Genomic DNA, 17,850 nt, shown 5'->3' on the forward strand with positions numbered 1-17,850 from the left:
TCCTCTTTATGCTCTTGTTGCCAAAACATCTCAATGCCTTGCTCTACCAATCTGTGGCACAGCCCAAAAATCAATTATAATAACTGGGTTCTAATCAGAACAACAATATTAGTCAAAATGCAAAACCTTTGGTACCACTACTCAGACTAGCAAAGAAAAATGTTCATACATGAAGATCATAAAGCTGATCTCTTGGTTATGGGTAAATCAGGACCTAGAGGATGGATTTTGATTTTACAGTAGTCTTTAAGCAGGAACACTATAACACATTAGGGGAGACGGTGGTGTAGTGGCTAGTAATCCAGTGGCACATGCTAATGCTCCGGGAAGCTGGGTTTAAATCACACCACTGAAGCTTGTGGAATTTGAATTCAGTTAATAAATCTAGAATTCAAAACTAGTCTCAGTAATGGTGACCATGAAACTATTATTGATTGTTGTAAAAACCCATCCAGTTCATTCATGTCCTTTCGGGAAGGAAATCTGCCATCCTTACCTTGTCTGGCCTACCTGTGACTCCAGACCCACAACAATGTGGTTGCCTCTGAAATGACCTAACCAGGTCAGTTCTAGGGCTGGGCAACAAATGCTGGCCTTGCCAGCGATGCCCGCATCCTATGTAAGAATAAAGAATAAAACACAGGAAGCTGACTGACACAATTAACTGAATTTGAACTTTTGTTGGAAGGTGGAGTGCTTTGGTGAAACTGAAGCTACAGCAGCAGTTAGTGGCTTCTTAATGCAGCCACTGCCTCTGGCATCTGGATTCCCAAAACAATTCGAGCCAGTCAGCATGATGACCATCTGTATCAGTCTATTTCAGCACCAGTTTATAAAAAGGACATGGCGAGGGGAAAAATTGAAGCATTGTGGATATGTTTGACCTTGTACCAAAGCTTGCACAGATGGAATCTCAACATGGCAAGGCAGCAGCATGCTTCAGTGATGTGTCCCGAGATAATGTTGGGGGCCATAAGGGCCCTTAGAGAGAATCTGTTCCCTGCAGAAGGGAGGGAATAGGCTGCCTCAGATCAAGCAGGCTGGATGTGGCAGAGGAGGTCAGCAGCAGGAGTGTGATGCCTCGCTCCTGATACAGTGCCACAGAAATTTCATGACCTGATCAGGTTGGAAAAGATGAGTGACATGGCACATTCAAGTACAAACCCCGTCATTCTGCCTTCCCTAGCCTTCTACGACACATCATTCCTCAAAGCAACACAGGTTCACACATACCTCATTTTTGAAGCACCTTTCCACATTCCCATCTGACCAGCCATTACTAATATCCAGCCTCATCCTATAACAATGTCACACCCATCCCTCACAGTGACTCTCAACAAATGTTGTCTTTCCATCTTCTCAAAACGTTCCTCACCTCCCACTGTTAGGTCTTTCCTTGCTTCCCTTGCAGAAGAGAGTACAGAATACCAGGGAGAGGCCGAGAGACAGAGGTGGCCCTCTGGTCACCTCCACCTTAACAGTTTAGAGAAGGAAGCACTGGAGATAAGCTGGGTCTTGGCATGCATGACCAATGGTGATGGAGGGCTGGGAGTCTCCTAGCTACTTGGGGACAAAATTAATTATCATGCAGCCACATGGCGTACAAGAATCAATCATGTAGACTTGGGCCAGATTTTTTCCTTTGGCGAGTGTGCACGATCAGCTGGCACAGGAGTGGTCAGGAAACAGGCTCCCGACCGCGATCGGCCCACGACCGTGATTTCACGCTGGCTGGCCAATTAAGGCCCACCCAACATGAAACACAGCTTCACAATGGTTGGGAAGGGCCGGATGGGGGCGGGGGCCTGTTGGGCACCGGGACCAATGGCAACCCATGGGGAGGTTTAAAAATGGCAGAGGGCAGATCCCTAAAGGCTGCCAGGGAGAATCATATTCAGCGGTCTGGAGAGTAGAGTAGTGGCCTCAACAGTGGCTGGAGATGTCAGGTGGGAGGACAAGTCGAGTGGGCACTTGGCCCCCCCTGCTTTTTAGATGAGTACCTTGCGGTCCTCGTGGAGGAGGTGGGTGTCAGGCGGGATGCCCTTGTCCCCAGGGATAGCAGGAGGAGGCCACCACAGCAGACTAAAAAAGCTTGGGAAGAAGTGGCAGCTGAGGTCAACATCCACGTCGTGAGGCGCACATGGATGAAGTGCTGCAACAGGTTCAACTATCTGCTGCACTCAGCAAGGGTGAGTACCGTGTTGACATGGATCAGTGTGGAGAAATGTTAATGGGCTGGCTACCCCCCCGTGGAGCTCAGGGGTGTTACAGCCTGAGTGCCAACTGCCAATGACACCAGACCTGGCTGCTTGGCCCAAGTACCTTGCACTTGAGGGCCATGACTTGGATGTGCCCTGCAAGGTGTTCCTCAGGTGGGATTGGCCAGGCTGCAATAGCGCTGCAGGTAGAGAGTGGACTAATCAATGCTCCTCTGTCCTTTCAGGAGAAGATGAGCCATAACAACATAGAGAGGTCAAGAACAGGTGGCGGCCCCCCAAACCTTTTGTGAACTGGAAGCCTTGGAGCTGGAGAGCTGTCACCCACTTCATTCAGCCGGCCATGGAGAGGCAGGGGTCTCTGATGAAGGTAAGAAGGCAGCGCAGTGCAGTGAGAGTTTCAGATTGTGCAAAAATTCTTGTGTAGTCTCTTCATTGGTGTGAGCCTCAAAACTGGAGTCCCCATTGATCATTGAAAGAGGATGGCACCATGATGCAGATCTCCATTGTGTTAACAGGGTGACTGGCATGCACAGTGACAGTGCGATGACTTAAACTAATGACATGTCATTGTTCTCCCTTAGGTTTGCCATGTGCACTTGTTTGCAGGACCCTGAAGAGCCATCTCTGATGCTAGATGACCGCCGGGCTTCAGAAGCATCTGTGTCACACCTGCTCTTTAAATCAGGCACCAGCGCAGATACCAACACCACGGTGGGTGTTAGATCGGTGGCTAGAATATCGGTGCACAGCAGTGAGGGGTCTTCACACCCACTTGAGGAGCAGACGGAGGCAGAGAGTGCCCAGGGCGCTGGCAGTCAGAGGACTACTGGAGACGAGGATGATGCTGAGTTGAAGGCAGATGATGAGCCTCTGGAGTCGTCCATTAGACAGCAGATGCTGGATATCCAGTGGAATGTGCAGAATAAACTGGTGGAGATCCAGGAGGTTGTCCGAGCCATGGTCTCTGTTGTGGAGGAATCCATGCGGAGTATACGCAATACGTTGGCCCTCATGGCTGAGCACACTACCTCCTCCATTGAGAGAATGGTGAATCTCATGGACAGGCAGCTCCAGTGACAGAATCAGGGATTCCTGAGATTGCGCTTGGACCTGCAAGGCCTCACACAGGCAATGTCCTCAGGTGGTCAGTGCCAGGGTGGGAAATGAATGAGTCACCCAGTATCCCAGCTAGGTGCCTGTCTATCAATGGTGAGCAGGGAGGTCCAGAACGACCTCACGTTGTCACATGAGCTGCTTGTTGTCTCTGTGAGCTCCTCTCGGGGTGCTCTGGGTGATGGCAGCAGCCGCTTCGCCCCTCTGCCAGTGACCGTGGCATCTGATGAGGCTGCAATGACGGGGAGATGCCAGCGATGGCACTGGCTATACCCTCCCAGGTGGGGTCAGCATAGGTCCACTGGCCAGAAGACGATCACCAAGGTCATCATGGCCAAAAAGTCAGCAGGTGTCAGCAGACTGCCTCCAATGCCGCTGCCAGCGAGGGGCGGGGGGCACCAAGATGCAGCACTCATAAGTGTAAGTTTAAGGCACCATGAGCACAAGAGGGGTTGTTCAAGGGTGATCTTCTGTTCAGCAATGTTTTGTTTATATGTTTACTGGTTTGGGCATTAACACCAGATATGGTAATGTTCACTTGTTTTGAGTGTCAAAATTATATAAATTTTGCTTTTGTCTTAATGGCCTGAGTATGCTTCAATTTTGTTTGGTGCAGGGTACGCCAGGACCTAATGCTGGATGCAAGTGGCTCTAAATGTTATTGCACAGGCACTGAGTGGACTTTGGGTTCAAATTAAAGGGTAATTTCAGACATCTGGGATGGAGGCAGCAGCTCTGGCATGAGGTGGAAGGAGATCTTTGGCAGCCTAGCTAAAGGAGAGTTGGATCAAAGCATCCCTCATGTCCCTGCCTACCCGAAGGATACAGAGGTCTGTCTCCATGCCCTAAGTGTTCTCACTGTGCTCCTCTTCGGCCTCACTACTGGATTCATCCTCTGTGGCCTGTGGAGCTGCCTCGAGATCCTCTTCCTTCAGTGGGTCCCCCCTTGACAGTGCCAGGTTGTGGAGCGCACAGCATGCAGCCATGATCAGTGACACCTGGTCTGGGGGGTATTGCAGTGTGCCCCTTGAACAGTCCAGGCATTGGAAGCACATCTTCAGAAGACCTATGGTCCTCTCTATCACCACCTTTGTGGAGGCATGACACCTATTACAACGCTGCTCTGCCTCTGTTCTTGGGTGATGGAGAAGCGTCATAAGCTGTCTTTCCAACGGTTAGCCCTTGTCACCCAGCAGCCATCCATCCAGTCGGGCTGGAGCACTGAATAGCCTTGAGACCTGGGAATGTCTGAGGATATAAGAGTCATGGGAGCTGCCAGGATACCTTGCACAGACTTGCAGAATCTGAGTCTTGTGGTCACAAACTATTCAAGCGTTCATGGAGTGGAATCCCTTCCTGTTCACGAATGCACCCGGCCGACCTGCTGTCGCCTTGATGGCCATATGACTGCAGTCGATGGCACCCGGTATATGGGGGAACCCAGCAATCACAGCAAACCGTCTGGCTCGCTCAGCTTGGCTGACCTTGTCTGTACGGAAATGAATAAATGTAATTATCTGCCTGAACAGAGCTTCTGTCACCAGCTTGACACAACTATGGACAACTGTTTGGGAGACTCCACACAGATCCCCCACTGAGCTCTGGAAAGAGCTGGAGGTATAGAAGTTGAGGGCCACTGTGACCTTCAGAGCCACTGGCATGGGGTGTCCACCCACACAGTCGGAGGTGATCTCAGGCCCAATCAACTGACAAATGGAGGTCACTATTTCCCTGGGGAGGTGAAGCCTCTTTCGGCATTGCACCTTGGACATATTGAGGTAGCTGCATTGCTGCCTGTAAACCCTGGTGGCAGGATAGTGGCATCATCTGTGGCCCCTTCTCCCTTGGACTACCTGCTGGCCCTGTGCCCCTTGTGCCCGCGCCTCTCCTCCCACAGGTCGCTCCCCTGGAAATCGCATTGGCACCTGGCCTCCTCTCCCTTCTGATCCTCCTCAGGGGAGGTACCTCCAGCAGAGAGCACAATCCCCATTACCAAGGTCTGATACATGGAAGGGTCCACATGGTCAAAATCATCCAGGAGCCTTGGAGACACCAATGAGACCTGAAATGAAGCCTGGAAATTCTAAGAATGAAGCTCAGAACAGAAATGAAGCTTTCAAGTTCAAATTAGCAACCAGCAGCAAACTATCTCCAAAACTCCTTACTACTCACAATGGCGATGCTGCTGGCCCTTTTCATCTTGCCCTTGGGTGAGGTTTTTGCAAAAAGCGGGCTGCCTGCCTGCCTGTTTTGCTCATGCGAAGAGCGCAACATCACACACGAAACATAAAATCAGGATCAATTGGCTTTTTAATGGCCTTAAGTGGCCTTATAATTGATGGCAGGCATAGCTCCGACACCCACGTGCACCCACCGACCTGAAGATTGCACGCATGCGGGATAATGTCAGGATGCTATCCCTACGCCATCTCACATGATTTCACGCTCGATTGAATTGGGCGTGCACCCGCCTGTGAGGCATAAAATTCTGCCCTTGGTGTCAGCAGCCAGTGAAATATAGTAATGTATATAATGATGACTTTTAACCCTCTTGCCTTGTCAGTTCTAATCATGTCTTTCATCTTCCACAGTTCCTTCAAGCATCCCTCAGGAGATGATGCAAGAGGAAGATGAAGACTCCTTGGAGGAGATCAGGCACTCTGAGGATGCATTGGCATAAGATTCATGTGCTCCCTCCACCAGCCCAGATAAACACAACCTCAGTGCAGCCACCAAGACAGGTTGTTGGTTTGTCACATGGTCAAGTGCACATTACTTGCAAGCAGGAGCTACCATTGACCAGAAACTGAACTGGACTAGCCATATAAATACTGCGGCTACAAGAGCCTCCGAGGCTCAGAATTCTGCAGAGAGTAACTGCGGAGAGTAATTCACCTCCTGACTCCCCAACTGTACCCCATCCACCACATTCAACATTCACTCCCTCCACCATCGACGCACAGTGGCAGCAGTGTGTACCATCTACAAGATGCACTGTAACTCACCAAGGATCCTTGACAACACCTTCCAAATCCACAACCTCTACCACCTAGAACAAGGGCAGCAGGTGCGTGGGAACACCAGTACTGCAAGTTCACCTCCAAGCCACACACCATCCTGACTTGGAACTATATGCTGTTCCTTCACTGTCACTGGGTCAAAATCCTGGAACTCCCTTCCTAACAAGACTGTAGGTGTACCTACACCACATGGACTGCAGGGGTTCAAGAAGGTGGCTCACCAACGCTTTCTCAGGGGAATGAGGGATAAGCAATTAATACTGGCCTAGTCAGCGATGCCCATGCACATCCCATGAATGAATGACTTAAAAAACTGCCAAAAGGAGCTTTTTCCCGCTATCTGATCCCTGCTATCTGACTCACTATGAGATACTTCACCATGGTCTGGGCTTGGCTAAGTGACAGCAAATAGCTGACACAAGACTGATGCTGGTAGGCCTGTTAAAGCAAGAGTTTTAGCTCCTATTCCTGACCTTTTTAAGTGAAGCTGCCTATTTTCTCTAGATTGTGTAGTTTTATACTGCACATCCAGGAAACTGTGCTGAAATTGTCCAAATGTATTTCTCATAGAACCTTTAAAAGATAAGAAAACGTTCATTTGAAACCTGGATTTGAAATCCCAGAAGTAAGAGAAAATTGTGTTTAACAAACCCCAGCCACACGGTTCTTAGAGAATAGTTTTTCAAAAATACAATCACATTTTGTAACATTTTGTCATCACCTCCACACTTAAAAAACATCCACGGAAGTATTAGTGATAAGGGTCAGGATGTACTCTCAAAATGGGGAAATCTCAATTCAGCTTAAGTGAATTGGGGTTCAAGTTTAAATTCTGAACATGAATAGATTAGTTGCCATGAGAGTATCATGGAACCAGAAGCAGGTTTGCACCAGGAACCAATGAATCAGAGGGCAAGTTCAGCAAGAGCTTCAATAGACAGGAAGCTAAGATCAGGCATAAGGTCTGTAACTCTGCAGCTGCAGGACAGCCCTTACTGAACTTGCCCTTGGAATTAGAATCCTGCATCAGCCTGGCAGGAGCAAAGGCAATACAAACACCCAGACAGCTTGGTATTTAAACATATGAAGCTTCAAATATAAGGTCACCAGGACTCAGAACATGTACCACCCAGTGAGCTGACAGCCACTAATCACTGCACACATCCATCTGGAGACCCTCCCGCTATCCCCCCACCCCCCAACTCAAACAAACCACCCCCTCCACCACCACCAGACAGGAATGTTGTAAATGATTTAGAGCATTTTAAGCAATACTTTCTTCTTCCGCTAGCATCTGGCCAGCATGCCCGGAGCACAACTGACCTACTTTTAACTTAACAAAACACGTCTATTATAATCTATAGGAGTATAGTCAATTGCTATTGGATACCAACTCAATGTGCAAACACAGTGGTGGACTCTTAATACCACTGCTACTCCTTAGAATCAGTCATGAGAGCTACCCACAGGCATTTTGTGTGGCTCATTAGCTAATCTATCGCATCATGTACATTGTATCTTATATTCTTTCTACGCTTATTATGATCATATGGTACATTTTCAATTTGTCAACAGGCTCATTCTAGAAACTGTCTAATTTTTGAGGGCAGCCTATCACCAACACCAAGGCAGCTGGTTAAAATCTACCCCATTGTGTTGTAAACAACAAACACAAGGGGCAGGATCTTCCAGTCGGCGGGGAAGTGGGGGTAGAGGGGGTGGGCCACATGCCGACGCGTAAAATAACGTGGGATGACATCAGGTGGAACTCCCGATGTCACCCCGCATCATTTCCATTTTCAGGTCGGTGGGGGCACAGCCGAGTCAGCTGTCTGTCTGCCGACCTGTCAACAGCCCATTGAGGATATTGAAAAACTAATCAAGGTGATTAGTGGATTTGCCTGTCCAACCTTATGGTTGGTGAGCAGGCCAGGAGCCCTGGTGGGCTTTGGAAAACCATAAAGTCTCATCCATGGGCGGGATGAGGTTTCATGAGGCTATTTAAATTTTTATCAAATCTTTCAATAAAATTTATGGACATGTCCCAACTCAGTGTCACATGAGGGGACGTCAGAGAAATTTTTTTATCACTTCTGTTAAAAATTTTAATTTCAAGCCGATCTCTCTGAGGCAGCACTTAGCCTCGGGGGATCTGTACACTTTCTTGCGTGCACTGGCGAAAGAGCCCACTCCCGGCAGAGGGAATACCACCACCCACCCCCCCCCCCCCCCCCCCGCCACCCCCCACCTGCACAGTGAGCGCATAACACTTCCTGGCGGACGTCATGCTGGATGGGCCATAATTGGCCCGCTCACGTAAAATGGTGGCATGCCCCCAATCGGGGGCACCGATCGGAGGCACGCCTGCCTGCACCCGCTCCTACACTTTCCCCCCAACAGGGGGAAAATTTTTCCATTGGCACAGTCTTATGACTATAAAGAATAAATATTTTTATGATTTAGTCAGATGCCAGCCTGAAAAATGAGAAAGTCTTAGTCCATCATGCATGGTTGGAAAATGAAATTATCGGGCAGAATGCACAAGAAAATGTGTGTAAACCTCTATTTTATTCTTTATCCAAAGTATTCAGACTTAAAATTAAATTTAAATTAAGCAGAAGACGCTTTTCACAATGGCCGGGATTTTCCGGCCCTGTTGTGACAGTACCTGCCATGGGAAATTCGGCGGCTCCGCCAAGACTCTATTGACTTTTGGCAGAACCAGACGATCTTGATGGTGGGTGGGATGGAAAATCCTGCCCAATATCTGATTTTCATGCTCACCTAAACAGATTAGCCCATCCCCAGTGTAACCGTCATGACAGGTGCACATTCTCTCTCCTGCAGAAATGTTGGTGCAGTTGGCATACACTGAACAACCGCCATTATTAACCTGGCAGGGGTTGATTTCTGTAAAAAGAAAAATGGTGTTTAACACAAATTATGACTTCTTCCTCATTCAGACATAGAAAATAAAACTACTTTTTGCAGCTTTTGTTACCGGTCAAATTTTTAAAAAAAAGGATCCCAGTGGATAACACTATACAAACATGGCATATATTTACAAGGTGCTTCCTTCTATTTAGTAATGTGCCACCTATCACCTGGTTTCAAGAACAAAGCATGGGGGATATGACAATTTTTCATTATTGTGTAATGAAGTATTAAGGGAGAAAGAGAGAGATTCACAACTGTGCTACTGTTGTGAGGTTTTATAAAATGGTTATGTTTCAAATAGTCTTTTTAAGTTAAGGCAAAATAGAGTATGAAGAGGGACAGGTGATCTGCTATGAGTTCTGCCTGATGACAAGCCTGTAAGGCTTAGTTACTGTGGAGATCGGGGGCTCGGGTCCAGTGCTATTGAAATGCATGTGCTAGTTTAACAACTAAACACAAAGAGAGGTGCAGTGTCCTTGTTATTGCACACTTACTGTGTCAGAGATTTTGGACAGAGAGACAGAGTGCTCCAGAGAGAGAGAGAGAAAGACAGGGAGCAGCTGCTGTGATCAGCAGAAGGAAAAAGCTTGATTTCACTGTTGGCTAGCAAACAGAATGCCGGTGAGATGATGCTCTCTGGTCAAAGAGCTGGAACACATGGAAATAAAATGATAGATTTCTCCTGTTGTGGCCAGGGATGGAATCATCAGAGTGAACCAAGCTGCTGGAGGTAGGTTCAAGATTTCTTGAAGACTGCGGTAAAGGACCTTTGTCAGTCATTGGGCATTTTGACTCAGTGAAGTAGGGAGAAGCGAGCCTATTGGAGCTGAGAGTAACTTTGGACTGGGTCCTGTAAAGACTGTAATTCTGCAGAGAGCAGGCTATAATGTATAAATGCAACGTGGGGTTATCAGTTGTGTTAAGAAACTAATAAGGAAAACCTTTTCTGTGTTCAGTGTATTATTTGTCTGTTAAGTAATATTTAGTTGATGTTAATTTTAGTTTGTTTTCTACAGTAAATGTCTTAAGTCTTGAAAGCTGTGTGATTCCTTTAAGTCGGTCATTGGGAATTAAAATCTTTCTTTAAAAGTTATCAGTCTCTCTGGGGGTCATAATATCAGAGAGAATGGCGGGCATATTTTGGATATCAGTGCCACTTATCCAGGTGTAGAATAGGCTGGGTCATTAAGTTTATTCAAGGCTGAGCTAGATAGACTTTTGATAGACAAAGGCATCAAGGGTTAAGGGGGGAAGACAGGAAAGTGGATTGAGACCATAACCAGATCAGCCATGATCTTATCAAATGGTAGAGCGGGTTTGAAGGGCTGAATGGCCTATTCCTGCTCCTAAGTCTGATGTTCCTAACACCACTAGAACTGATTATCTGGTCATTATTACATTGCTGTTTGTGTGATCTTGCCACGTGGAAATTGGCTGCTGCTTTTCCTTCATTTAAACAGTGACTACACTCCAGAAGTACTTAATTGGTTCCAAAGTCCTTTTGGGATGGCCTGAAGTAATGAAAAGCACTATATAAATTCAACACATTTCTTTCGAAGCATTTTCCCTGTTTGGGTTTATACACATGTTACTATGACTTTCCCTACAGCAGATATATTCATAGTCGTACCTGAGCAGTAGGTTCCATTTCCAGTGTAGCCAGCAGAACAGAAGCAGGAGGCCAGAGAGCCAGATGGCCCTGGAAGGCAACTAAAATACACAGACATTCAACTGCTTTTTTTTCATATTGTCAGTTTTCACATGTTACTTTATTTATTGCTTTTCACCACTGATGGTAGTGATTTTATTGAGGTAATTTGGAATGCTGTGTTGTGTTTCCATTATTCTGTACCAGGATGTGCACTGTGTGTGGTAGATACCCAGGAAATATCAGCCATATTATGCTCAGATGTTTCTTCCATTAACATGATGTGATGCAAACATTTTGAGAATGTTACCTCACTGCTACCTCTGTAATGAAATAACATCTGCATGATTTCTAAACTTGGGCCCCGATTCCAACATGCACTGGAATTGCAGTTATTTGCATCATTCCAACAAGAGCCGAGCTGTATGACAAACTGAAATTAGATTTGTTTCACTTACTTGGCATTGAGGTGACAAGTATCATTGCAGTGATCATTCACAATTCCTGAAAAAGAGGAATACTGGAATGTTAAGTCATAAAGCATATTAACCTAATTCTTATAAGTGTCACAAATTTCTATAAAATAGGGATGCAATTTGGAATTTCATATTTGCTTTCATCCAAAGCTTCCGTAAAGAGAATGGAAAAAGTATTATTGCTTCTGTTTGTTTACAGAGTTAATGGATTATATAAGTACAGACTTGATAAGTATAGGGTTATTTATGATTTTAATTGGGGTAAAAGTTCCCACGATCTAAAATGAGAATTTTTTTGAAAAAAATCTGAAGGTTTCACAAATATGAGGAGACAAAAACAGCACAATAAATGTACCAATGAACAGTGCACCATAGAAATGAGTCAGTTATTGACTAGCGATGTAGCGATTAAACATTGATCCATAGGCTAATAAAACATAGTGGTGAATGTTCTTAGCTGAAGATCCCAGTAATCTAAGAAAAATCCAACCCAAAAAAGCTGTGAGATCACAGTTGGTCTGAACAAGATGATAACAAATCCACACATATGTAGTAGGTGTCCAGCACCCAGCATCAAATGGGTTAGGGCCCAAATGAAAACTCTCAGTCTTCCAGTGGTAGCAATGGTGAGCATCTTACATGTCTCATTGTCAGGTGTCAAAACAAGTGCATGTTAAACAGCCATTTGAAACACAGCAAGCTGACACAACAAGGATTTCACAGTTCTGTGGAAGGGTCATGAGGACTCGAAACGTCAACTCTTTTCTTCTCCGCCGATGCTGCCAGACCTGCTGAGTTTTTCCAGGTAATTCTGTTTTTGTTAAGGATTTCACATGTTTTCTCACCATGTCCAAAAACCATATCAAATCAGAATCATTCCTTTCAGATATGAATATTGCAAAATGTACTTAGAAATTATGTTCTGTTTAATACATATACTTGTTATAGGTTTAAGACTTATATAATATTCCACTTACCTATATCACAATTTGTGCCTCTCCACCCTTTGAAACAGTCGCAACTTCCATCACCGTCTAGTCCATCGTTGCATTTCCCATTTACACACATGCATTCTAAACACACACATATAAGTATGTCATTAATAAGAGTGTAAAAGGGTAAAAAGAAGAAAACTCCATGCAGATAAAGTTTGATAATCCAAGACAAGATTTTGAACAGCTACACTGTTAGAAAAGGCATTGAACAGTCATCAGACACTTTCTCATAAGAATAGAGGAAATAATTGGGGCAACTCATCATATGGGTTCCTGACATTCCTCCTAGAAACCTTTATAGAGTGATATTAATAAGTGCCTGTTAGTAAGTCACCTGTCTATCCCCTGAAGATGGAATAGTATGTGGTTGAGGAAGGACTGAACAAGAAATAAAAATATCAATATCCAACATCGCAAAACCAGGTACTAATATGGTGAAGACTGTTAGCAAAACCTAGTGCAATATTATGTGTAATGTTAGTGTAACACGACTGGTTAATATAAAATAAATAAAAGGTGTATATTTTACAAACACTCCTCTACAATGGTAAAATATTACAACAATAAATAGAAATGACTGATCATAGTACATTGTTTACACTTGAATGGGTACACCATTTGTCCTTCCGTTAAGCTAAAGCTTGAAATTGTTTTCCAAGCTAACCCACTGGACATTGCAGCCTTGTCTAACTGTGAGAGGTCAAATAATATGGAAAAATTCTTAACTGTATTCAAATTTCTTGCTCAAAGCTACAATAAAATAGAAGTACAACAGAAGTGAATTAATAGAAGAAAAAATGAACTTAACACTTGCATTTCTGTGAAATTTTGTGCCCATTCTGGTGAGAATATATGATATTACCTATTGATGATGATAGCATTAAGTGGTCAGAGATCAGGAATAGCACAGATTACAACACTCAGATGGACATATTGTAACCCTTGCATCCAAAGATGCATCTTATGAAATCAATAATTTTGTCTCCTGTACTAATCCATTCATAGTTTAAGATGTATATTGTCCATACCGAGTTCACAATGTGTTCCGTATCTACCAGCCTCACATGATTCACAGGCAGTGCCTTGAAATCCTTCATGACACAGGCACTCTCCGGTTCCATTAATACTATCTTGACAGATGCCGAAATTGGAACACCAAGCATCTGGCTTGCCAGGGCACATCTGGCACTTTGGTCCAAAGTATCCTAAGCAGCATTCTGAAGTCTAAAACAACCAAAAAGAGTAATGAGGTGCTGTATCAGGAACAGCAGATAAAACCTTTCCTTGAAAAAGAGTAAAATCGGATCATATGTTGAATCTTGCATTTATGAAGGACAACTGAAAGTTGCGCATAAAATATTGTATTTACTTGCACGCATGAGGCTACAATAGTGGAACTAAAATGGAATTTAATGGGGAGCCAATGAGCATTCTGTTTATTGCACTCAGAATATTCTTGAAATTTCCTAAGTTTATTTTCTACAGTACGTGTTTTATTTTAAAGCCAAAAAAGCGAAGAAAACTGTTGCCATCTGTCAAACGACATTGTGCGAACATAGCAATACTTATGCAGTTGCCAGGCCAAGCATATCTGATAAAATATTTATTTCCTATAGAAAAGAAAGGCTCACACACACTGATGGATCTTTCAATTTCCTTCTCCTAAACATGAATTCATTCTGCAGTGTATTTAGTGTTTTCTCTTTCTTTCACAATAGCAGCTCAATACATCATACTGAATGCACAATTTTACGAAGAGACCAAGAACCTCTAGATTATAGTTCAGCTTCTGGGAATTCCAGTCACTCATATTCTCAGTTAACTTTGTTGTGTGAGTATTTAATTGGTGTTAGCCCTACATTAGTTCTCTTGCTTAGAGTAGCATATCAAAACAACGTGTTCTATCCATGTCTGGGGGAACAGTTAAAGGCTGGACCTGAGGCCTTTTTGGCTGCAATAGTAAAGTGCGTGGAAAAGAAAAGGAAGAATTTTGACAATGTGTACAGAACTGCTCTCTAAATTAGTTTACAAGAAGGAATAAAACACTGCTGACTCTATTTCTGGAAAATAAAAATGGTACAATTATGTAATGTAAGGGGAACATTTTGTAAACAGCAGCCATATCTACAAAAGCCTGGACTTTGACATTGAAACCACAATATCAAAATGTGGAGGTGACCTCTGAATGGCCCAAATTGACTGCGCTTCTGAATCTGTCCGAAGCATCCAGGTGTTTTCCAGTGACCCAAGAGGATAAAGGCTCTGTTTAGAGTAGGGCTAAGCCATAAAGGCTAAAAGGACTCAGGTACAATTCCCATTGCACTCAGTTATCTGAAGTCAGCTAGGGATATGCTTTGTCCCTTAATTATTATACTTTTGATACTTAAATGACCTGCTCAAAACATTTTCATATATGTACATATCAATAAAAAGGAAGAGCCAGTGATGCAGGAGATTGCACTGAATTAATGAAAAGGATTAGATTCGGTCCATTGTAGAAATGTTACTTGAGATAGATACCAGGGAACATTCATATAGTCTGCATGACCATAGAACTAGTGTTGATGTCAGGAGGATTTTCTTTTCACAGACGGTTGGAGATCTTTGGAACATGTTATTGATTGTGAATTAAGATTTGCTACAAGCCTTCAAAAGGAAACTGGGTGAGTTCCTAACTGGTGAACATCACAGGATAGAAGTGGCACAGGACAATGTTTCTCCCAAGTCACCATGGTCTCTTGGAACCTGCTTGATTATCACTAGGTGTCAATGATGAATTTTATTTCTTTCTGAATTGCCTAGGGTTAAACCTTTAGGCGGAATTTTCCACTCCCATTTGCGGTGGGCGTGGTTGGTGGCGTGAGTGGATAATATTGTGAGATGGCCCTGGTCGTGTTTCCTGGCAATGTAAATAAAGGATGCGATTGTCCCCTCCCCTCATCAGTGGCGGGCCACATTTCCCGCCAACCAAAGCTGGGAACTTCCTTATAATGCACTTGCATCTCATTATTGTGCCCACATACCAGAATCATCCCTCCATGTCAAATTTAATTTTTACATCAATGTGACTTCAGCACGGCATGATTTACAACTGCCTTTAAAAGGCGTGCAGCTGGCGAGCTGAACTTCTAGGGGAATTCAGAAGTGAGTGCACACAACCTTGTGCAGCGCTCGCGAGGATCGTCCATAGGACAACAAGGGAGAAGCGTTGTCCATTCAGCGAGGGGGACACAGGCAAATCGCTTTTTCTTGGCTGCCTTTCAGTGTTGTACTGGGGGAAGGGCTCCAGTGCGGCTGGGGTTGGGGGCTGCAAGGCAGCACAGACTGATGGAAGTACACAAGCACGTGCCAGTTGGGTGGGGGTGGGGGGGGGCGGTGGTGGAGTGATGGAGAGGATGAGGGAAGCATCCTTGCACTTAGAAAAGCTTGTCAAAAGTGAGCATGCTTCCACAGCTGAGACTGTTCACCTGCAGCTCCATTGACCCACTTGGAGTTGGGCCTTTGAAGCATTTCTGTCCACTCAAGCAATGCAAAAGCATGAGTGTACCACGAAATGCTTCAGAACTTTTCACCTCTTGGATGCAGATTCCAAATTAATGTGAGTTTTAGGGGGCTGCAAAACAATTGGATGACTGGGCAAGTTGCAGAATCCCCTTGTGAAAGGTGGGCATGGAACAATCACAGTCGGAGGTGCTTGCAGCCATTTGCAATGTATTTATTCAGGTTTGGACCATAAACCTTCATGGTTCAAGCTAACAGTGCAGCCTCGCAGTGCAGGTTAGGAGAATTCCTGCACCTGAGCTGAGAGCACAGCATGCAGTCCAGTGGCTGAAGCTGCCACCAATCGGTCAAGTGGAGTCAGGCGGAGGTGGGAAGGGTTTTGGACAGCCAAAAAGCGCACTAAACACTGGCCATCCAAGTGGTGGCCAGCACCCTCTGGCATGTGTGAAGGCACCTTGAGATGCAGCTGGAGCCAGAGACTTAACTAAGAGAGGTCCTTAGGAGACATATGCTAACTCTCATGTCTCTCTCTTTGAAACTGCAGGAGGAGATCTGCAGGATCATGGAGCCTGGTGATCTAGCTGTATGCCTAATAGCTTACAGGGAGCAGAGAAGATTGTGGCTTGGCAAACGGAGGAGCACCACCCTCAAAATGAAGGGACCTCCAGACAAAGATTCACAGAGAGCCTTTGCTCATAGGCAGCTCGCTAGACCCAGGTTCTATAGATGGCCCTTGTCATTCCTGCAGATGAGTGGGAACCAGTTTCGCCGAAGACTGCGTATGTCTAGGAAACTGGTCAGTCACATATGTCACCTGCTGCAGGGTTTGGCGCCATGGGGACTTGGAGGGCATCAACTGCTAGTGGTCATGAAAGTGACCGCAGTGCTCAAATTTTATGCCAGTGGCTCCTTTCAGGACTCCAGATGTGACCTGTGCAGGATCTCATAAGCCTCCACCAACAAGTGCAGCCAGAAGGTCATGGATGCCATCTTCTTTCTGCATTTTGACTGGGATCAGGCAAGATAGGAAGCAAAAGCACTGGGATTTGCAGCGATCTCTGGTTTTCCACAAGTGCAGGGTGCCATTGACTGCACACATGTGGCGCTTAGATCTCCGTGGCACCAGCAGTCTAGTATGTGAACCACAAGGGCTACCACTTGCTGAATTTTCAGCTGGTCCATGACCACAATAAATGCATCATGCAGGTTTATGCATGATACCCCAGAAGTGCCCACAACTCCTACATCCTTAGCAGATCTCAGATCCCTGATATCTTAAAGGACCACAAAGGTTGCAAGGCTGGCTCCTCGGGCACAAGAGCTACCCACAGAGGTTGTGGCTGATGATGCCTGTGCACCATCTGGTTCCCTGCTCCCGTCGGCTATGGATCAGGCAGTGCAGTGTGACACCAGACTGTGACCCTGAGGCTAACCTAGAACTAGGTCCCACCGAGGTGTGTGGCTCTGAGCTGGTAGATAGTGTGGGTGAGTGCTGTGATGGGTCTTCCATTGGTGAGTCTGTGGATTCATCTTCCAAAGTGTCCTCAGGGCTGGAGTTGATGACCTGGCTTGTGGCTGCCCTCAGCTTAGTGCATGGCAGGAGACTGAAACAGGAGACATCACTCCTAGTATGGTTGTCTGATGAATGCTTCCAGTACAAAATCCTCACTTGATTGAGAGCCACCGACCTCGCCGTCTGCACAGGAACAGTCCACATCCTCGCCAGCCAACTGGATGGATGTATTTTCAACGGCTGTGAAGACCTACAGCTTGGGCATGCCTCCCCCAGTCTGGGATATTCCCCTCTAGTTGTGGGCTAGCTTATCCTGCATTGAGACACATGGAGAGAGTGTAAGCACGATGCCTGCCAGGCCAGATGAGAAGGATGCCTGACATGTGTGAAGTGTGAGTGGTGCCATGAACGACATAAAGACATGATGG

General features: G+C 45.5%; 1 protein-coding gene across 3 annotated transcripts in view; it reads right to left on the reverse strand.

The window, feature by feature from the left end:
• Positions 1-17,850, reverse strand: part of stab1 (stabilin 1) — a 257,111-nt gene that overhangs the window by 76,481 nt on the left and 162,780 nt on the right. For all 3 annotated transcript variants that reach the window (XM_041191185.1, XM_041191184.1, XM_041191186.1), the window contains 5 exons: positions 13,437-13,632; positions 12,391-12,486; positions 11,396-11,441; positions 10,920-10,999; positions 9,137-9,262 (listed from right to left, as the gene is read on the reverse strand). In XM_041191185.1, coding sequence (XP_041047119.1) covers positions 9,137-9,262; positions 10,920-10,999; positions 11,396-11,441; positions 12,391-12,486; positions 13,437-13,632 — 544 coding nt within the window. The remainder of the gene's footprint in view (positions 1-9,136; positions 9,263-10,919; positions 11,000-11,395; positions 11,442-12,390; positions 12,487-13,436; positions 13,633-17,850) is intronic.

The sequence above is a fragment of the Carcharodon carcharias genome, chromosome 7, assembly GCF_017639515.1.
Source record: "Carcharodon carcharias isolate sCarCar2 chromosome 7, sCarCar2.pri, whole genome shotgun sequence".
Taxonomy (NCBI): Eukaryota; Metazoa; Chordata; class Chondrichthyes; order Lamniformes; family Lamnidae; genus Carcharodon; species Carcharodon carcharias.